Genomic DNA, 23,537 nt, shown 5'->3' on the forward strand with positions numbered 1-23,537 from the left:
TTAAAATATAATTGTAGAAAGGCTTAAAATATAATCCTTAGCCAAAACTAGGGCTATTTGCCTAATATCCAAACACCCCAAACAATTTCTTATAAATACAATTAGTCATGTCCAAGTCCTAGCTAATATTATTATTTAACTGTAACATCAAAAAGCCTTACTCATATGTTAAGATCCTAGGGTGCTAGTGTCAAGCATGTATTAGAGTCTCCTTGCTGCCCTCAAAAAGTTTAAGTTTTAAAGATGTATGTTTGTCTAGCTGTCAGGACAGCCTGTCTGGCATTGTCCTGCCAGTACTGAACTTCATTTAATAAAGAAACAGCCTGCTTCACTGCCACAACTTCCTCATCAAAGCACTTCCTCCACTAACATTTCAACAGGATTAAAATGTGGGTGTATTAAGAAGCAGAAAGAGGGAATCATAATGGGGTGTCTGTAAGATTTCCTATCTTCATTGGATATATGTCATGTTCCCCAGCTTTTCTTCTTGTTCTTAAGAAACATAGTCAGATCTCACTAACTCAGCAGATTCAGGTTAGAATGCTGCTTACATGGAGTACCCTGTGGGGTTGAAAGCACACACAGCAAGAAGTTTGTTATAGGACTTACTATATGGCATGCTGCCTTGGAAGGGAGATCTGTAATATAATCATCAAGATGCCTTATAAAAACAGATCTGAAGGAGTACAAAGGAAAGCTATTTGTAATGCACAGCAATACATTTTATTGAGCATACACAACCAAGAAAGGTATTTATCTGTACTTCTGAGAACATCTGGAGACACCCCTACAAGTATATACCCGTGAAAGTTCTCTTTTTCCAATGAGAAATTAAGACCAAAGACTAACCACATGTGAGCATAAAAATTAATGTGACAGTTTGCATTAAAAGTAAAGGAGGGGGGGAAGGGAGGGAGTGTTAATACGATGTTTGTCTGAGTTTCTTTTCTAAGCATTTGATTCTGACCACCTCAAGTCTTTCTCCACTTTAGCTTAACCACACCCTTTTCGTCACTTACCATCGTGAAAAGTGTACATTTCTGTGAGATGACAAGCAGGTGTTACTTTTCATTTTGGCAGCAATGGCATTTAGTGCAGGATGAAATAATCCTGCCATTAAACAAGAAGCTCACACTGGTGTTGTGAAGCTTAATTTGTTTGGAAAATGCTTTGCAGCATTCAGATAAAAGGCACTCTGGATATTCAAAGTATTATTACTGCACAGCTGGTGGTCTACATGCTGCAGATGTTTCTTCCATGCTGTTGCATGGTTACTTAAGTGGCTTCTTAGTGCAGATGTTCATGAGTGAGCATGCACAACCTCCTCTGCTGATGTTTTTTGACACGGATTTTATTGCTGCTTGACTTTTGATCTTGAAAAGAATATTCTTCTGCTGGTGAGGTGCTACGTGTGTGTATGACTACATCCCCGTTGGTTCAGCCCCCACTGCAAACAACAGCATCTGCAGGTATTTACTGTGGGCCTTTCTCCTTAGCCTCCATTTCCTTCTGTGGCTTTTACTTGTTCCCACAGCGTTTGACTCTGGGGATTCTGACTCTTCTGTTAATACTCTATCACCATCACTCTCTTCATGCAGACGTGATGATTCCCTTTGTACTCTTTGCCCAGATGGGATCAAGAACTTCATTGCATCTTGATTTTTTCTTTCCTTGCTTGCTGCTACTGTTATATAAATGGATCTCTAAGAATTTCTGGGCTTGACATTCACAATCTCTCTGAAAAGATTTGAAGATAAGATGAACTTCTAGTTTCTTCATGTTCTGTGTTTCTCTTTCTTAGAAGTGGAGTGAGTTAAGGTATGACTTCAGCTGACATCCACATGGAATGTGCTGAACATGTGCAAATCTCTAAGGCTGTATGATTTCATCAACGTATTTGGTGAGAGAACTAGTGCTAAAATTTCCCTTGCTTTGCTGTATTTCCAGCAGGGGAGATATTCAGTCCAATACAAGGGCAACTTGTTAACAAGATTTTTGTCTAACCTGAAGAGCAGTGTATTACTGACCTAAGAGTAGAAAAGAACCAAACCTGTTCACATACCCATTGTACGCATAGAGAAAGAAGAAAGTACAGCAGAATTGTACTGGTTCTAGTTAACAGAGACTTTATTCACAAGATTCACTTGGAAGACAGAGAGAATTTCGTACAATATACTGGAGCATTTGTTCTGATAAGTATTAAAAATCCAAGCTTTCTGGGCAGCGTATTAAGGAGCCACAATCTTGCAGCTTAGAGGAATGAATCTTGGCCTTTGTGAGAAGGCAGATGCTTAAAGATGACTGCATCTAGACAAATAACTTCAGAAAGAGAAATCCTACTACCTTCTGTGGCATTTTATGCAGAACACAGCATAAATCATAGCAAAAGGCTCAGTCTTTACCGCTAAGAAATAGATCTGAAAGAAAGGCAGCTTGAGAAGGCTAGACCATGGCTACATTGTGAGGTAAATTGCACTTTAAAGACTTTCTCCTTTCCCTGATCTTCAAATGTGTAACAATTTGTCAGCACTCATGGAATCTTCCGAATGATACCCACGGAGACTACAGCTACCTTTAATACACAGAACTGATAGGGTTTATGCAGATATATACCCTCTGACCCTAGTGAAGCGTCTCATTCGTTCCTGGGTTCATCAGGGTAGCCATAACTTTCATTCTGCCTCCCTAGTGTCTCTGAACTATAAAAATTGCTACACAAATGTGTAAGAGGATTTACTCCACCTAACATCCTCACTATTGCTGCTCCAAGATGATGGACTTTTGTATTGCTACTTGTCCAGATTCCCATATTTTTTCATCCCTGACTGCTGGTACTGCAGTTATACCTCTTCTTTTGGTACACCTATCTCTAATATTGATGTGCCCAATATCACAGGTAGGGTAGAGCGAGTAGAGAGGGATGGGGGAAAAGAGGAAGGGAAGGAAGGAAGTACTTCTAATGTTCTCTGATTACTCACTTCATCCTCCCTGTTTCATGACCAATACTTCCTCCCCTCTTCTGATATACTTCTTTGCTCATTCTGGTTAGGAATTCCAGCTGACATCGAGTCACCATATGGGTAACATTTGGATTCATGTAATTTTGTTCATTATGATATGATCATTTGTGATTTACTATTGCTTGATTACAAAAGATTCTTTTACACATTATAAAAATTACATTAAATTGCTGGCCTCAGAATGGAGGCTGAAAATCGATGAGGAGGGGCTTTTACTCCTGCCACTTTAGCTTGGGTTTGAAACATTTCACACAGTAGCTCTGCTAGGAGTAAGCTGGACTTCCTTACTATTGTAATAAAACACAGACCATCCTAAAGGGATGAGGGAGTTGCATTCCAAAACTTGCACTGCAAGAAACCAAAGTTTAATGGAAAATGTTGAAAAGATTCTATTAAAAAACAATTTTCCTCCTATATATCATAAACTCTATGCTTTCCCCACTCCCTCCTTACTGGCACAAAACCAGGATCTTTGTTTTGACAGAGCTAATCTGCTCATGCTTTCATATGGGCCCTCAGGCTCCCCACCTGTGGAAAGATCCATGGGAGCAGAAAAACTACTGAGTTTGTTCCACATGCTCACCTCAAAGGGAGGAAATCAGTGGCCTCACAAGGACCCTTGGAGAACATGAACACAATCTCCTGCACAATCAGCACAATTTCCAGCAATTGCTTTTCCTTCTTTATTGCCTTCTGTGATTTCTCCCTCCATCTATCAGATGGGCTTCTTCAGGAGAGGTGCTGTATGGGCTGCTTTGCTGCAGTTGTGCTGCATCCCTTTTCCCAAAGTCTGAAAGGCACGCTTGGGGCTGATAATTTCCACCCACAAACTTTGCTGGTGAGAAAGGATATAGTAGCTTGCAGCCACTGCCAAGTTTGACAGCAAGCTTCCTAACAAACTGGTACAGCTCCGAGATCTTTCCGCTGCTTCTGTAGGGAGGCCAGGGAAGATTTTATGGGGTGAGAAGTGATGGAGAGAGAATGAATTGCTTTGTGGCTCCATCAGGCAACTTGTTCAAGGTAGCCATCATGGAGCACTGATCTGTTCCATAGTCTCTGCCCAGCCAACTAAAAGAGGCAAAACCATTTTTAGTACTTTGTATACAAGATGAAGCCCAGAATTTATCTTAACGTCTTTGCCATTGGACATGACCCACAGATGAACAGGAAAAAAAACTGATTATTTTGTGATAGGGAGAATTTGCTCATGTGGCTGCAATTTCTCATTAAAGTCTGTTGATTTACATCAGAATTGCCTTTGTATCTAGCTAAGTAAATGACCATGCCCAAACCAACTCACTGAAAGGTAAGTTTCAAGAACAAACCTTGGCTCCGTCTACTCATATAATCTCATCCCACTTCGTGCAGAATTAGGTCATTCTGGCTTTATAACATCTATGTGGGTTTCATCTATGTGGGCCAGGCTGATATGTCTTGGAGTCACTATGTCTAGAACAGGAAATTTTAATTCATAGCATTTAAATTCACAATGTTTACAATGCTTGAATTTAATGTTCAGTGATGTCCTGAATGAGTCTGGATCCTTCAAAGCCTTGAAGTACAGAACTGAAAAAGAAAAAGGCTGATGACAGTTCTGAGTCTTGGCTCCTGTGTTGTCAGTGGGAAAATCCCCATCCATTTCACTGAAGGCAGCTTTTCATCCACTGTGTTTTCATGCTCTGTATGGTGTTTTGCACTTGAGACCTTGCAGTCAGGAAGGTTAAAGAACTGTGACACTATGCAAAGCATACCTTATCCAAAGCTCTCTGTGAAGTAGCAGGCTATGTCAAACTGACTAGAGAGCACAAACTAGGTCTCGGCCTCCTGGCTGAATCCTTATCATTCTGCTCATCCTCTGCCATCGAATCCTGAATAGGAAATGGCAGCACTGCTGCTGTTTTAGGACAGCTATCTTTGATGGGCCTCACTGTTGAGGTGTCAGTCAGGCTTTATGTATGCCAATGCCCATGTGGTCACGAGAACATGCAAAGCAAAAGCAGAGGTTCCTGAAGAAATGTAAAGGCAGGAGCTAAATATCCATCATGAAAAAGGTCAGCCTTGCTGGAGTCAGGGTAACCCCTCCAGGACTGCAGTTTTGCATTCAAGTGTTCGAATCCTGTCTCAATCATGCTTTATGACCCTATGCCTTTGTATGGGTCTGGGCCAGGACCACACAGGAAGCCATAAAACCCAGAAACAGAGTGTTTTTCTATATTTTTAAATTCAGGTAAGCTGGCTGTTTGGCACTTCATCCAAGTTCTATTTTTAGCAACTACTTTGATGAAGAGCAAAGAGGGAGACCTCAGAGGTGAAATGCACTGTGAGGATGTGACTGGCTGGAAGGTGGCATTCTCAATGAGTCTGTCTTTGCTGAGATGAGAGCTTAGCTCTTGTTTTCCAAAGAGAGCAAGATGTGGGAGAAAGCTGTTTTCTAAATAGCAGTCCTATCAGGTCTTTCCATTGCTGTCTTTCTTTCTTGTTCCATCTGGAGCCAGCAACTTTTTAAATGCTCTGCAGCCACCTAGAGGAAAAATACTGCTTGATTGAAATTAATTTTGTATGGATTAAGCCAAGGAATGGCTCTGAAGAGTTTAAGAATGTGAGTTTCTAAACTAGCCAGCCTGTTTATTATTATATCACAAGACCTCCTTGGAAATATATACAGTGAATCATCATCAAAAGCTGAAGATAACTTCAGTTTATGTTTATAGTTCAGAAATATTTCCTGCTTCGTGTTTCCATTGTGCTTGTTATTGGAGATGACATATTTTTTATGACAGATAGTATAGCAGGGCCACAGTACATTTTGTCAGCAGACAGAAGGAGATGATCTGGTTTGAATTTTTTTTTTTGAAGATTTGAAACCTGTATCATTTTATATGTTTATCTAATGACTATGACAATATGCTTTTGGTATATCTACATGGTTTATGTTTCTGTAGGACCATGACTTCAAAACCTCCCAATAATTTTTGAGGTTCTATCTAGGATGTTTATAAGCTCATGCAAAACCTCTGGCTTTTCTCAGATGAGGGCTGTCACACAGAATACACTAATGGGCTCTCTGTCTACCAGAGTGAAAGTTGATGCAGTCATATTAGAGACATTTAGTCCATGCAATGTTCATTTACAATGTACGAAACAGAATAACAAAGTTTAACTGTTGATTGAAAGTACTTTATTGTATAAAGTTAGATATTAAAATGTGTCTGTCTTTTTGAAATTGAATTAAAATTACTAGTTTTTTTCCTTTTCTAGATAAGATATGGCAGTTCAGTCTCCACTTGACTAGAGGGCTGGGGGAAGAATTCTTTAAAAATCAAGTCTAGACATGGAAAAAAAAGATAAAATTTTATGTCAGTTACTTAATGTAAAAGATCAAAATGATGATGGATTTTCCTTGGTAGCTGTGCCAGAGGACACTGAAAATTCCATTATGATGGAGTTTCTCTGTCATAAGGCAAATTCACTTTAGCAGTGTGAGTGCTAAGCTAAGTATTGCACACAGTGAATGGAAATGTAGAATACTAATGTGGATATTGAAAAGGCCCACTAAAACATTCTCCATTTCTTTTCCTCTCTTAAGAAAGACTTGATATATGCATCTGATGTGGTCAGTCAAATAACTTGAATACTGCTGTATTATGTCAGAACAGGATCTGTAATAAGGAGTCTTACTGGTTTAAGAAATCCTAAACATTATGAAATTTAGGACTTTTTCTAGGCTGTGGCTTGGGAAGGAGGTGATTCTGCCCCTCCATTCCTCTCTTGTGAGATGGAGTACCTCCAGTTTTGGGTCCCCAGCATATGAAGAACATCAACTTTTTGGAGCAATTTCAGAGTAGGTCAGCAAGATCATTAGAGGAATGGAGCACCTCTTGTACGAGGAAAGGCTGACAGAAATTGCATTGTTCAAGTCTGGAAAAGAGAAGGCTTCAGGGTGACCTAGTTGTGGCTTTCCAGTACCTAAAGGGAACCTATAAGAAGGATGGAGAGGGATGTTTTACCAGGACTTGGAATGGTAGGACAAGGGGAAATGGATTCAAACTAGAAGAAAATAGGGTTAGCTTAGATAGTAGGACAAAAGTCTGTACTGTGAGGGTGATAAGGCACCGGAACGCTGGATACTGCCCAGAGAAGCTGTGGATGCCCTAACCCTGGCAGTGTTCAAGGCCAGGTTGTATGGAGTTTTGACCAATCTGGTCTAGTGAAAGACATCCCTGCCCATGGCAGGTGGAACTAGATGATCTTTAGAGTCCCTTCCAACCCAAGACATTCTGTGATAAATGATGGGGTACTAGAAACACAAAGTAGGTCAATTTGGCCATAGGAAGTACGTGATGAGTGTGAGACTGCACACCTAAGGCCCCTGGGCCTATGAAAGATGGGATTTTTAGTAGAAATCCTTTAGGAGTTGACTTTCTTCCTGAACATAAAACCCGTTGAGTATCTATGATATGTTTTTCCAAAACTTTGCATAAATGCATGATAAGCCTTATCATATAGCTTTACACATACAGATTACTGTTTCCTTTGCCAGTTATGTGATTGATGTTTGCAAGTGGATGACTATGGATATTAGTTAACTGAAGATAACATATCTTCAGAAATCAGGTTCTAGCTTTTGAACCTTCAGTGTCAGATTCCAGGTCATATTTCTAAATTTGGTTCTCTCATATTATTGTTGATCCAAATATTTTATTGCAAATGACTTCTTTATAGAGGGTTTGGATACTGTGCTCTAAGTGCAGTGTTATTAAGGTCCTGGCATTTTCCAGTTAGATATACAATCCACAGATCATACAACGTACAGGCAGCCAAATCCTTTTTGCAGTAATCTCTTCAAAGAGGGTGGAAAAAACTTTATGTATACCACTCCAGTACGCAAGTAAAATGAGAATATTTTAGATGGATATTTTCAGTGTTATCTTGGGCAGTTGTTTGAAATGGATTAAGAATGTTATTGCTGCATTTCCTCTCTATTCCTATAATTCTAGTTACAGAGTCGCATGCAATGTGCACAGAGGAGTGGTTTTTAATTGTTTCACTTCAAGATATATGCTGTGTATGAACTCAAACCACTTGAGTTTTCCTGCATACAGATATTTTTTCAAATGCCAGGACTATTTATTTCAAATGCCATGGCTGCACTATGAAGGTGAAACTCTGCATGGTGCAGAGAAACAGAAACAGAAGAAGAGGACTTGAAAACTTTTCCACTTTCTGAAAATATTTGGGAGTGCAAGGGGTCAGCTCTTCCACAGCTGTTGGTGGCTTTTCCATATTCTGTTGAGAGTTTTTTGAGCAAAAATCCACTCTTTCTAAAGGTGGCAAGTCAGCTGCTCAGCTGTACTGTAACCTTCAGCTCTAGGAAATATTCTGAGTCATACCAGATGCTTCTTGGAGTCCAGCATGAGACTACATTGTCCTTCTTAGTCATTGTTCAGTTATTTCCCTGTGGAGGGATTTTAGCCAACCTTTCCATTCTCAGGACCAGAAAGTACAATTAAAGTCACAGATGCCTTTAAGGATCCAAGCACAAGATGTAAAAAGCCTACTTGACACATTAGTGGGACAATTATCGTGAAGAAGGAAGTAGGTAAGGCTACTGTGCCATTTCATTATATATTTGGTTCTTCTTCTTTCCTCCCTTTTAAGTGCATGTACCACTGGTACTACATATTGAGAGAGATTATAAATAGGTGTCAGAGTAGTGCTGTCTTGACAACTTCTATTTCATGAGGTTTTACAAAATGTTCCACAATGTTTCATTGTTAATTTTGCCATATTCTTGTGGGTAATGTAGGTTAAAGCAATGAAACACAATTCTGGCACAGAATACTCTTTACATAAAGGTTAAAAACACATGCAGAAACATGCTTTTTGGCTTTATCCAAAGGCTTTTGGGTAATATTTTTAGCAGCACATAGTGTAGGCTTGTGGTGATATTGTGCAGCACAATATGGTTTCTTTCAGAGGTCCACATGGACATTCATTTATTCAGCATTGGGAAAATACCATTTTTGCTTATCCTTTGTGAGGGAAATGTGAGTTCTGATGTTTTTTAAGAAGATGTATATGCAAAGAAATCAAAAATGAATTGCCATCTGTCTTTGCTATGCTGGAAATTACCAGCAGTAATTACCACTTGCATTGAAAGCATCCTTTTCCTGTGTTGACTCTAAATAACTACTTTGAGAGGGCTCCTTGGCAAGGCAGGCATGGATATGAGTATCCTATGTGATTCTGTTTAATTACCTGAGTGCCAGTTCTATATCTGGACCAGGAGTGATGATACTCAGAATTAAATTAGGACTCTTCAATGTGTGTGCAACAAGACTGCTATGTCCCAAAAATCTTAGATCACATGCAGCTCTTTCCCTTTGATGGAATTGTGTATTTTATAATTCTCTCTGCTTAGCTTAGTGTGGCAATACAGTCCATGGTTGAATCCAAGTTGCACAAAAATCAGGAATCAGAATGAACTTTGAATGCCTGATTCAAATGCCTACTGCTGCAAACTTCTCCTCTGCATTCTGCCAAAATATGACTGCCAAAAAGCAGTCATATTCTCAAGCATTATGGCCAATGCTTTCTTTATAGGAATGAGATTTCCCCATGGAGAGGATGTGTCTGCAGTACATTTGCTATGCACAGCTCACTGAAGATGAGCTGTGAGTTCCCTTTCTGCTCCCACACTTGTAGTGATGTTTTGGAGCCTGTTGAGGAGGGAACTCTTCCGTATGAGGCATTCTCCAGTACAAAGCGCACATAAGCTGCTTGCTAGTTTTTGTGGGTCCTTATTTTCACATTTACTTTTTCTGGTAAGTGTGAAAAAAAGGACCCACAAAAAAAAAATTTATCTGATCCCCAATTTAAAGCAATATTGCCAATGTTAAGATGTGTGGGAAAAGCACAGAGGGAGTACAGACATGGTTACCATGGTCTTGGAAGAAATGGTCCTTAAAAACGACTGACTTTACTGCATGAAACAGTCAATTCCCCAAGCAAGTGCTTTGAGTGACTACTCAATAAACTTAAGAATTTCTGTGTTTTCAGCAGCCTCCAAAATTACTTTCTTTGAGTTACTTGCTGGTTGTGCATTAATATTAGTAAACTCTGAAGGAAGAAAGAATGATCTCAAGCCTTTGATCTCAAGCTTCAAAGCCATAATAAGTCTCCTATATTTCAATATTTCAGTAAGGTTAAACATGCACATGCAGACAAGAGGGAGTTTGAGATAGCAACAGCATGAGACTTTCCATTATACATTGGAAAATGGTTCACCTTCTCATTTTCTTACTTTATGAAATGTTTTTTCTATCTGGGGCCATAAATAATGGCAGCCCATTGAATTTTGTTGAAAAAACAGCCCAGAAAAACTTTCTCTCAACTTAACTACTGACTTTAGTTTACGAACTTTAGACTAACTTTAAAGAGGCCTTAATTTTTCCTAAAAAATTAGGCCAAGCTTGTACTAAAACTCTGATTTGGCTTACCCAATAAAAATTTATGCCAAGATGTCATATCTCACAGGATAGTGGGGCTGGAAATTAATATTCCTCTATAGGCAGATGACTCTTCAGGTTTTGAAATTTGCAAGTGTACAGCTTATTCCAAGTGTAGAGGGGACAAACCCCATCACCACCTGATGCTTCTTCATATACACAAAATGTATGTAGTGATGCGCTATCTCTAACTGCTTTTGTAAAAGATCTGCTGATGGAAAGAAAAAGATGTTATTGTTTTCCATCCGTGTGGAACAACTCAAAGTTACCAAAATGTTTGAAAAGTGCACTGCATCATACTCCTGTTGTGGTATGTGGGGGAAAAATTAAGCCCCTCTTAAAACGGTTGATTCTGGGTTTGGATTCATGTGTATTGCAGAGGAAAATGAACTGCTGATGTTCCACTAGTGAACATCTGCAATTTCAATCCCGTGTGGCACAGACTAAGGCTGTAGGCTTCATTGCTGTGATCTTTTCGTTTTCTGTTTTTAAATACTGCATGTAGCACAGGAGTCTGTTCTTTGCCCTTTGTGGGACTTGGAGACTTTCCATAGTTTAATATGAAAAAGGGCTGTTGCTGAAGGAGTGTAGTCATCCAGTTTGCTTTGAAGATGTGGCAGCAGAGTGTGTGTTTGTCTCCTTCAAGGGTGTGTCCCACAGCTGCCGGATGCCTTCACTTTCATGGATTTCCCCTTGCAACAGTTTGTGATTATATACACCCAATTAACACCATCTCTGACACATACCCTGCAGGCAGCACAGACAGCATCAAAAGGGATCACAGTGAGGCAGTTGGTACCAGGACTCAGAGGCTGGCTGTTCTCTGGTGCTTATTGGGAGCAGGCAGGCCAGATAAAGTGTACATCACATCCAAGTGTTTTTCTTTTTCTAAATGTAAATATGTCCTTAAAATAAATGTAATTTTATTTTGGACTGCAACATCATTGCATCTCTGTATGATTTCACTGAGGGCAGAACTAAGGTTGCCTGAAGTGTCTTGTTTGTATTTCCATGGCTAGTGAAATAGCTTCATTTTACAAGTAATTTGCACTGCATCCTTCTTGTGGGATTATTACTGACTGACTGTAGTGTTTTGATATTTAAGTTTCTAATATGTTTTTACTTCATTTACACAAATGCTTTATTCTTGGTAAAGAGTCACAACACCCCACAAGACCCAAAGTCTCCATTACTGTGAAGTACAGTAAATTGTCAATAGAGCTTCATTATTGGCATAATTCCAAAGTTTTATTAAAATGTATTTTTTGTTGTTTGAACAGTCCAGTCAGATTAGAGTACATATAAGATGTGAGTACATGCACTTAGTGCCACCAAATCGCTTTCTCTGATTCAAGGGAAGAATGATGAGAAGGCAGAATCTGAGGAAGCAGAGAATATTTTTTGAAATGTATCACTGGAGAAGATAAAAAAATAAAATCTATGAGCATGCCAAAGTTTTTTTTGCAAGGGTAAAGGATTAGCACACAATAATCAGTTTTTCAATTTACTTGGTAAATCATCCCATAATAGCCCTTTAACACAACTGCATCAATAATAAATGTGAGAAATGTAATTAAGTGCAAGAAGTAAACAACTTCTGCTTAAAATACAGACCCAAAGTTGAAGCTTGGCCATGGGCCATCAGCAGGTCACCCTCAGAGCCAGCCCCCAGAGAATGGACATCTTTTACTCCTGTGTCCTTGCTCAGCACTGCCCTTTCATTAGAAAATAAAAGGAGGTTTTATTTTTATTCACTAGGCTTGACAGCTGTGGATATAGTTTTCTTTACACTCATTTTAGATTCAACATTAATTAATTAATTAAATTAATTAACTGTACAAATAATTAGAAATTGCTATTCATTAATAAAACTGCTGCAATCTGACAATGGCTCCTCAGCTAAGCCTAGGGCTTGACCTGAGCAGCTGTCACCAGGATTAAACACTCAATGAAAATAAAAATTACACCGGCAATTTGGTATGTAATTAATCAGCAGATTCTTTGTGTTGCACATGGCATGCTACTTCCTCAGTGGACACCCATGCTGAACACTGCAGTAAATAGTGCTGATCCCAGCCAAAGCTCAGATGTTTCACTCTGGAGCATGCCTGGATGTCCATGGCTGTTTCAATGTCGAGGGTTAGTGGTTGGTGTTGCTCACATACATATAGGCTAAGCTCTGCATTCTCAGAGAGCATGTCTGCCCTCCTGCAGACTGGGAACGCTGTCCTCCCTTCCCTAATCCCTCAGACTATGCCTAGGCTTTTCCAGGGTCTGTGCTAGCCTTACCATAAACATGTTAGCTATTAAAAAGCTTGGGTGATTGATGGTGAGCCTGGGGTTTTCCTGATCTTGCATCTTTTTCTGATGTATCTGAGGTAGCTGCAGGTTCATTGACTTAGTGCAAGATGTAATATCTCTCTAAGTAAGGGTAAAAAAAACCCCAAAAAACAAAAACAAAAGGTATGCTCTGAAAAGCAGAGGAAGTACCTCAGATTTAGGGTTTTATAAGTTCTTAGTCAAAGAAGTTGCTGAACACATAGACAAGCTGATACTGGCAAGCATTCCTAAACACCATGGACATCAATAACAACTAAATCTCAGTGGAGAGCGGTGAAATGTGTTTCATAAAGGGGGCTGGCGCAGAAACAAAAACATGGTAAAATGTTACCTTGACAATCAACAATTTATGGAGATTATATACAGACTTTCTTTGTGATAATGATTTGTTTCAGTAGCAAGCAAACATCTACTTCACTGTAAAAATGAGACAGGCACCTCTTAAATTGCATGGGGTATATGGAGCAGTGCCCACTGCTGAGATAATAGGAAGAGATCACAAAGAGATGTTGTGGCCAAAGGAAACAGTGTGAAGTTATTTAGTGTGTCACATAAAAAGGTGACCCTTTGTGCTTATACAAGGTCTTTTATCACCTGACAACATCAAACCACCCCAAGGATATTGTGCTACTCTATTCCTTGTCTATCAGCTGTGATATGCATACAGCAACATCTGTTACTGGAAAAGATGTAAAGGGACCTACCACAGGACTAAAGTGAAATAAAATGACATTATCCTTAGAAAGTAAAGTTATTGCAAGTGAAAACAACTGGTCTGTAGGTATGAGCATGTTATATATTTAATCCAAAACAATTCTGTTTATTCACAAATATATGAGTAAACCAAGGACAGGTAACCTTTATACATTAGCATTTGTGTTACTTATTTGTCACAGTGATTTTTTAGGCAATTTCATATTGAGGGTCTACTGAGAGTAAATTTATTAAAACTCATGAAAATGTCAAGCAGAACTGTCTGGTCACTGAAGCAGCCAGTGACTTTGACATGGGGAAATACTCCTCTTTCAGGGGCACTGTTAGACTTAGAGAAACAGGCTTGTCTGTTCTCTAAGAGATCACTAATCCTTTCTTCTAATTTTGAATAAAGGGTTCTCAATTACTCTAGAGCAACATATAGGCATTAGGGCTCCTGATTACTTTGTCTGAGGTTTTTGCACCATTTCCAAGCTATTACCTGCTGTGGAAAAGTTTCTGGGAAACTATGTCTATATCTATCCTTTTCCTATAGACAATTCATATTATGGTCCACAGAAAGAGCAACTAACATAAAGAGCACATTTTTCATTTCAGCCCTTTATCATTGCTAGAGGATTTGTGCCTTTGTCCTCTCAGAAATAGGAAAGTGCCTGAACATACATGGAACAGAGGGGCCTTGACCATGGACACCCAAGGTTCATGCACAGAGCACCTTCAGTGGAAAGCAGATGACTGAGGGTGTGATTTTCAGAGTATGCCTTCCCTATACCTTGTCCCTGCCTTTCAATGATTCTGCTGGGAGCGGTAGATACTCAGCATTTCTGAATTCGCCTTGCTACACATGCAGAACCATCTAAACATTTTGCATATGGAGAAATCACCAACTGCAAATCTCTTGGCTCTTGCCAGTTATATTTTAGTTCTGTGCCAAATAGGCACATGTTCTGAACTAGCTAACTTGAAATATAGCGGTGACATCCACAGTAGCAGTTTCACATAGGGTCACGTTAGCAGCTTTGCTCCCTGTTGTTGTGGTACTCCCACATAAGAAGAGACTGAGTGGTATGAACCATGCTTGAGGGATTTCCTAGCATGAAACTGCTCAGTTATGCTGCATCAGCCCTGTTCCTTTGGAGTGTCTTGAAGTCTGGCACTTAGTAGTGATGCTGCTGAGAAAACAGGCATATAGCTATTTTCACACCTTCAAAGCAGGAAGAGTTGGGAGGTAACCTAAAGAGAAGGCATCATCTCTTGCATGGAGGGACATGTGCTCATTGCCTACAGAATTCATACACTTAACACTACTGTGATGACTGTTGGTAAAATTATTAAATTATTACTTTCTAGGAATAAAAAAGTTTTTGTCATATGTTGACACAAAATCATTGCAAAAATGGAATTCGCCTTCCCCCATTATGGTCTCAATCCTCTCTACCTGACATTTCTTGGGTCTTCTCAACTCCCTCTTTCTGGGTGGTTCCTTGGTGCTCTGGAGGCTTCTCTACATTAAAGTAGCACACCAAAAAAGAGATGAACCCTTGGGATGGAATCTCAGGCATGCCTTTTAACTTTCTTGCCATTTAGCACAAGTTGCTGTGGCATTGAATGCCATGTGCCTGGAAAATAAACAACTGCAACCCTAGGGCAGCTATCTGCCAAAGCATTCCTTTCTTATTTGTTTTGGGGTTTCGTTCTGCAGGTCCTGTGTGACAGACATGTGTGAGTGTCCAATCCATAAAAACTGCTACTGCGAGTCATTCCTGGCATACGCCCGAGCCTGCCAGAGGGAAGGGCTGAAAGTCCAGTGGGTGCCAGAGCAGAACTGTGCAGGTAAGCATTTTGGAACAGCTTCTTTATAAGCTGTTGCATAGGCTAATAGACTGTGATCATACTATCCTTTTACTGGTGGAGCAGGATCAAAAATGGTATAGGAATTGTCGCAGCTTGGAAGTTCTTGCAAGTTTTTCTTTCAGGGTATGTTGATAACAGAAAAACTTTAAACTCCTTTGACCTCCTGTGAAAGCATAGTTCTATGGGCACAACATGCACATATAATTGCAGTAGGTTCGACAAGGAAAGAGGAGCAAATGTATTTAGTGCAAATATTAAAATGTAAACCTGCATTATTAATTACATTTGGTCCATACTCACTGTGTGATTTGGACTGCATTAATTGCAAGTAATTGTGAGTAATTGCCTCCATGAGAAGCAGTGGCCTGGGGCTATGGGCACTTGAACTAAAATGCAATATTGCAGATAAATATTTCCCCTGATGATGGTCTCATTTATTTAGGACACTCTGTAATGGCATTGGTTTGCCTGGAAATATATTCAGATTTATGTAAAGCAATTAACAGTAGTTGAAAAAAAAACAACAAAAAATGAGAGGAGGATACTTAGTGCTGGTCTAAGAGCTATTACTCTGTGGTCCATTTTGGTGACTGCGTCTGGTTCAGGGTCTAATCTCTAAACTTCAATTTCCTTTTCTGTTGAAGGCATTTTAGCAGGGATGGGTGAGTGACAGAGCAAATTATGTTTGATTGACTGTTCCCAAAAGGTTCATTTTTTTTCCTTACAAAGCAACATGACAATCCAAACCGGGTGTCACTAAGTGAAAGCCCTTTTCAAGGATGTGGTTTTGGACAGCACTAGTAATATATATAATTTTAATCTGTCTATCTGGTAGCTGATCCATGCAGAACCTGAAGCAAGCATCGTGATTTTTTTTCCAAAGCACTTCAGACTGAGACCTCACCATGGCAGATGCTGTAAAAAGAATAAAAACTCCTTGCTAGCAGCCCCTGCCTTAAGGAGTTTATACAAGTGTTGACATATCACGACTTAACTAATTGAGGCTTCATTTCACAATTTTTTTTCTGGCATCTTACCAAAGAGAAGAAAATTTTCTGAGGCAAAACCAGTCCTTGAGAGAACATTATGAAACAATTTAAACACAGAGCTTCCATTAAAGCTAATGAAAGACATTTTTAAATCAACATGAATTTTTAATCTCTTCTAGAGAAAAAGGGGAAATCTTGTTAAGCAGAAAATGTAAATAAGCTGTATAAGGCTAAGTACCCTCAAAACACTTATTTAAGTATCCAATGTTAGATAAGTAGCACCATATTCTAAGTAAATAATACAGTAAGCATTAAATTAAAGTGCATCCACTGCTTTCCATATGGTACCAGTGGGCAGCATCAAGATTTTAATCTTTAACAGACTTTTTTTCTCTCCAAAACAAGTAGTTGCAATTATTGTGTCTCAATTACAGATAAAAGTTCATAGGTGAGAAACAAATTTCTGTAATAAAACTTTAACATTCTATGACTTTCATTTTGTGCTTGACCTTTCATAACTGTCAGGATACTTGCAATAGTTGTGTTCTAATGAAAATGGAGTATACTTATTAGTAAGTCAGGTTTTAATTTAACTTTTGTGTGTTTTAAAACCAGATCTTGTGTGGTTGCCAGTTGCTGTACCCTAACTGCTGTAAGCTTAGTTCATCTTTATAATCTTCAGGAAACTTGTGTTGTCTGGAGGGCCAGACAAATAGGATGCTCAGGAGGCTGAATTGCATGTCCTGTTCCCTATGTGCTCTTCTCTCTCCCCCAGTGCAATAGCGTATCCTCCTCTACGTCATTCTTCAGAACACTGCAGCTCAAGGTTTGCTGTCCGATGAGGCTGGCTCATTAAAGGGAATGTCAGCTGTCATTTAATTGGAGGAGTGAAAAGTGAAAGATAATGAGTAAGGAAAATGGTTAGGGTAGGAAACCATTGGTGAACATGGGAACTTAGAGGGTTAGGGAAAGGATATGGGTTGCCATGGAAAGTAGTGGGGAGTTAGACCTGTTAGGATGGGCATAGGAAGAAATATGGTTCTTGACAGAGAATTAAAAAAAACAGGACAGCCAGTATGAGGGAAAGAAGAAATAAAAAAAGGTGATACATGGAAGAAGAAAAATAAAGGATAGACATGGAAGGAAGACATTTGAAAAGGAAAGGAGAAAGAAAAAAACTATTTTTTTACCCAAGAAAGGCTAGACAAGAAGTTTATAAAGTACGATTAAGTAAAATGAAGTGCTGAAAGGCTTTGGGATATAGTAATTTAAGGCTGCATTTCTCAGGATACCAAGAGAAAGAAGACTCAAGGATGGTACAAGAGAATAACTCCCTTCCATGGGCATGACTACACATGCAAGGAAAGAATGAGATAAAGGCTATAATATAGTGCAAAATGCACTGATGTGCTGACATGCTACAACAGTTTCATAAAATCTGAACAATTTTATCTTTTCCTCTGTGATCAGCTGGAGTGGAAGAATATGAGCGTATATCTGATTTTGACTCTTCTCCTTTGGGTCCTTTTTCTGCTGAAGAATTTTATAGCATGTGTCACTCTTTTTCCCTGCTGTATGTTGCTTTCCTTTAACTGCTTTATTGTCTGTGTAAATGTATCAGGAGGGCTATTCTGGCTTTTCAGTGGATACTTACTGAAAGCTGAAAATATGAACAGGAGTGTATCATGGGAAGGTCAGTGATCAGATCCATCACCTTTAGCTCTGTTAGAAGATGTTGTGAATTGCAAACACTATGAATGAAATGCCATTTGGAAGTATTACAGAAGATCTCCAAGCTGTGTAACACTGGCAAAATAAGCCAGAACATTCATTGATGCTTAAATATTAGTTCAGAATTTTCTGTGAAATCAGATTTATCAGATATCATCAGCCAAGGGAATCCTTCAGCAGTTATGCTGGATGTTTTGGCTTTTTGTTGGGGAATAAGATTTCCTCCTGAATAATTACAGCCAGGTCTACAAAGGCACAGAGGCCTCCTCTGTGAAACTGCCAAAGTGGCTGGACAAAACCAGGTCGAGTCTGCAAACTGTAGCCTTATTAGACTGGGTTTATTAGCTCAGGCACAGTGCTGTATTTATGTGACTACATGGCTTCTGGAGTGGAGCTGGCTATTATCCCGCCAGCTCAGAAAGTGGTCTGAGGAAGCTCACATATCTCATGCAAAACACATGTTCTAGAAGAAGAGTGGAAAAATCCTGTTGGGACTGGTAATGTTTTAAAATACAGTATTATTAGTAACTTTTGTATGTTAAGTTTGGGTTTTTGATTTTTTTTTTTTTTTTTTTTTTTTGCTAGTGTACTTAGGAAGTTATTTGGAACAGAGCTCAGTTCTTTAAGAGAGGAATTTGTCTTAGAAGAAGGGTGCAAAGACACTGCTTCTGTTTTCCATGTTTACATGGTAGCGAATTACTTCAGCAGTTCCTGGGAAGCCTTCTGCAGAATGTCTTTATTTTTATATTTTAAGCTGTTGATGAAGTGGAATGTTGGATCAATCACACCACATGTTAACAACTGAATCACTCAACAATAAAAGCCATCTAGGGAACTTAAACGGCAGCCATTGTACTTTTCTGATTTTTCCCTTGACAGCATGTTAATAATGCCATTATGGGCTACCTACAGCAGAAAATAGTCATCATATCTTCTACATGGCTTCATCTGAAGGATAAGGAGGTGTTCTGACATCCCACATGCATGTGTGGTAAAGGAGAAGTGGGAGTACTTACAGATGCCACGGCTGCTGAGGGCAGGCTGTAATATGTTCTCATTTGCCCTGGGGCAGAGATGAGGAAGTGGAAAGGAGCCCTTAGCCAACCTTCCTTAAACCTACGAGCTGAGGAACCAAACAGAGATCAGGTGGAAGGAATGGGCCAGCTATTACTGCACTAAAGCTTTGCGGGATGAAACCTGTGCAGCCTTAAAACTGAAGCTTATATTGCTTTCTGTATGGAAACTACATGAGCTGAAGTCTAATGTTTGTTTTTGGTTGGTCAATTAGAGATCCTACAAAGGGAAGCTCATTTTCAGAGAGGAAGGATAAAAGCTTCTAATAAACAGCTCCTGTAAGATAATTCATATTTTGTATGGACAATCACTAGCTATCCTTGAATGTCTTGGCCTGCTTTTCTAATCTCTTAATGCATTGTTTGCAAAGGACTGGGGAGATCTGCACATTTTCTTTTCCCCTCTTACAAAGATTCAAACTCTATTCTTAACACACTATGTAAGTGAAGTTTCCTGGGAATCTAACATTTTATTCTATGCTTAATATTGCTTGCATACTTTTTTCCCACCTTCTAAATTTCCTGTTCAATTTTTTTTTTTTGGTTTTTCCTTTTGTTTGTTCCTTCTTAAGTATGCATGGAAGTTACCACGCAGAGCAAGACAGAAACGTAAAGTTGAAAAAAATATTCTCAAAAGATCTATGCTCACAAACTGAATATCTTGAACATAGCTAACAGACAGATATTTGTTTCCAGCCTATTCTAAAACAATGTACAATTAACGAGAGTTTCTGGATAGGTTGCTCTTGGTGATTTCTTATGCTTAAGGGTAGAAGGTTGTTTTTTTTTTCTCCCCTGATATCTAATATCCATCTATTATTCAGCATCTGATTCTCTGTAACACCAGAATAATTTGCCTCTGTACTATCATTATTTTTTACACTTTTGGGTTTGTTTATTAATATCTGTGTCCTGAGAGTTGTGTATGCATGAATTCCATAAAGTGCACAAGGAAAACCTTGAAAGAAGCTGATGCTGTTTTGAAGATCCCTTAGTGGTGAAAAGGAACTCCTTAAGTTTATTATATCTTACCAATAAAACTTCGATCCTCTTTGATACACTCCTATATATTTAATCAATTTAGTTCTATTTTCTCTTTATGAATAATATTGTACTGCAGTGACACTGTAGGCCAGTTCTCACAAGAAAACAGTGTTTTCTGTCCATAAGAAAATTATAATTTAAAAAATATTGACCCTCAATCTCTCTCAAAGTTGAAGAAATCTTCCTAATACTACCACCTTTCTGAAAATAGCATGAGATGATTCTGGATGCTTGAGAGTCCATCTATGAACTATTTTATCAGTCCTTGTTTTTGCCATCAGCACAGCTGTTAAAAAGAATAACAGACTTTTATTTGCCATTGAAGTGTGTATTATTCTCCATACTAAAAAGGCAGGATATAAAATGTTGAGAGTTTCAATATTGATCTGGAGGGGTTATAGTGCTTTTAGCTGAGCCTTCAGTGATCTTTTATGTTGAAAATGCATTGAACTGTCAGCTACATAAATTAATGGATGGATACTGGAATCATTAAGTACAAGAGCCCTCACTGTCAGTGATCCCTTGGTAAAACACCGTGGATACAATTGATTTTTAATTTTTGTTTGTTTGTTTATTTGTTTGTTTTAGGAATGGTGCTTCTGGATAAAAAAATTGATTTAGTTTGCTGCAATATGAAATATAGGAAATATAATCTTAGTGTCAGAAATTCTAATGGGGTGAATGACTCTCCTTTCTCTTCTTCTTTCTGTAGGAATGGAATTGATAATAAAACTGTCTGTCCTTGTAAATGTTTCAGAAATCTTTGATAAAAGGCATTGTAATGAATAAACAGTTTTAATCCTTTCATATAAAGCGTACATCTGCATATAGATAGAAACCTTGCCAAAGCCTTATATACCATTAGCTGTGTTAAAATTCTCAAAAAGTTCAATACTGCTGTAGATTTGATAGCTTTTGATAAGGAATTTTGCTACTTTTGTATTTATTATGTAATATAGTGGAATCATTTTACAAGTAATTTTTTCCTCTAGGTAATCATCATGCTAAAATGTGCTTTTTGATATTTGCAGTCAAAACTAAGCAAACAGATAAGTAAATTTCCTTGTGGGGCTGTGTGTAATATGCATATTTTGTTCCTTTTAACTCTTTTCAGCAACCCAGTGTAAACACGGTGCAGTTTATGATACCTGTGGTCCAGGATGTGTCAAAACATGTGACAACTGGAATGAAATTGGACCATGCAACAAGCCCTGCATTGCAGGGTGTCACTGCCCTGCAAATTTAGTTCTTCACAGAGGAAGATGCATCAAGCCAGTCCTGTGCCCACAGCGGTGACATTCATTCTCTTTCCATGGACACAAGCGTGGGTGGTCACTGACCCCTCCCTCCTGATGCTCACAGCCAGTGAAGGACTCCAGCTGTTTGTGTGCAGATTCTGCAAAGTACATGTCTACTCACAGAGTGCAAATATGCTCCTCTGTGTGCATTTGTGTGTCTCTAAGTACACACACGTGGCACCTAGAAAGATATATAAATGTATACTGTGTGTATTTGGACACACGTGTCCATACACAAGTGCCCTAAACATAAGTACAACTCATATATTTATATATATGTCCACACTCAAATATACATAATTTCTATATACCATAGAAGGATGAATTATATATGTATATTTTTTGCTATAAAGTTTATGTATTATTATTTCTTGGACCCTGATCTGTAAGTCATTGTATAAATAAACCAGGTGTTTTTAATATAATATTGTGGTATGAAAAGATTGGATGACTTTGCCATTGCATAAGTTTGTCGTTACCAAGGAAACTTTTCTAGGGCCACAGCACTGCCAGGCTGGATTAGTTTCAACACACAACCTGGATTTACAGTTGTACAGGAAACACATTTCTCTGGAGATGGAGGATTTATCTAGGAATATTTCATGCGTACCTTAGAGCTGCATAGTGATTGGTGACAGTGCTTAATCAGGCAGAGAAAGCTGGGGATTGGCTTTTATGCTTTGCTGAAATAACTGTGCAAAATGATTTCCAAAGCTGGTTGGACAATGGCCAGGATAGAGATATTTCTTTCTGGAACGGCACCAAAGAGTCAGGGCCAGATTCTCATAAGTGTTAGGCACCCAACAGCTCTCTTTGAAAATCTGACCACTTCCCATTTCATATCCTAATGCCCCATCTCTGTTGTGTTTGGCAGTAGCTGTGAATACACAATGAGGAACAGGAAGAAAATATTCATGTGCATATTAGCCCCTTAAACATGTTTGAAATGCCTAGGTTTGTTTCATGTCACCCCCAAATATTATGCAGAAAGCAAATCCCATGCTGAAACATTTTATTTCAGTGTGCCTTAAAACATCAAATAATGCCAGGCTTAGTAACTCATTTAATTTATCAGCATGGTTTAGAAGAAAGACAAATTCACCCCACCGAAAACCAGTAGAGAATGTCAAATGCTAATTGAAGAACTGCATTTTATTTCCTTAGTGGTCTTTTGGTTGAGGTTTATGAACATATGGGCTCTGTGAAGTTTGCATGACTTTTGAAGTCTCCCAGGGGAGAAGCAATAATATGGGATTTCATAAGAAACGGATAAAAAAGCCATGCAACTTTCTCAAGCCTGAAGGGACAGGGGGCTATTTTTCTTCACTGGAAAAGGCTCTTGTAGAGCCTGATGGAATGGTCTCTGGAGATGACAGAAATCTTTGTGCATCTGATTTAGGTTTATAATGAAGTAATATCTTCCCACGCAGCTACTTCCATCATGCCTTGCATTGAAATTGCACATTGTAATGCTTTGAACAACTTTCTCCTTTAATTCTTTTCTTTTGAGGAAGTTAAGCAGGGCCTGAGTTTACAGTAAGTGAGTGGGTAAACATACTTGGGTTATACAACCTTTCTGTGATCCCAACCTGGAGGAAGATGCTGAGTGAACCTGGTTAACTTAGGCACCACGCTATTCAAAATGCTGTACCACCACAGTGTTAAAAAGATCTGGGCATATAATGCCAAAAGTGTTCCATGGATGTTCATCCAAATCTTAAATAAACTCAGCTTGATCTTTTTATGTCCCTTTTGTGTTCATTTTCTTGGAACAATCGAATAATTCAGTTTTACTGGCAAGAGAGGGTTTTGAAGACTCATACACAAGTGGACTGGGAAGCAGAATTGAAAATATCCAGATCCCATCAGAGCAGGAAACTAGAATAGTTTTATATGGCTCGTGTGCTAATTGAATGGCAAAGTTGAAATTTAGAACAATTGCAGTAGGCTGAAGGAGTTAAAATAT

At 38.8% G+C, this 23,537-nt stretch overlaps 1 protein-coding gene across 3 annotated transcripts in view; it reads left to right on the plus strand.

Moving 5' to 3' along the window:
• The window catches only part of BMPER (BMP binding endothelial regulator), a 151,351-nt gene extending 128,032 nt beyond the window's left edge, over positions 1-23,319 (plus strand). For all 3 annotated transcript variants that reach the window (XM_030235372.2, XM_018920694.3, XM_030235364.2), the window contains 2 exons: positions 15,285-15,415; positions 21,388-23,319. In XM_030235372.2, coding sequence (XP_030091232.1) covers positions 15,285-15,415; positions 21,388-21,569 — 313 coding nt within the window. In that variant the 3' untranslated portion in view covers positions 21,570-23,319. The remainder of the gene's footprint in view (positions 1-15,284; positions 15,416-21,387) is intronic.
• Positions 23,320-23,537: the final 218 nt, after the last annotated feature.

The sequence above is a fragment of the Serinus canaria genome, chromosome 2 (assembly GCF_022539315.1).
Source record: "Serinus canaria isolate serCan28SL12 chromosome 2, serCan2020, whole genome shotgun sequence".
Taxonomy (NCBI): domain Eukaryota; kingdom Metazoa; phylum Chordata; class Aves; order Passeriformes; family Fringillidae; genus Serinus; species Serinus canaria.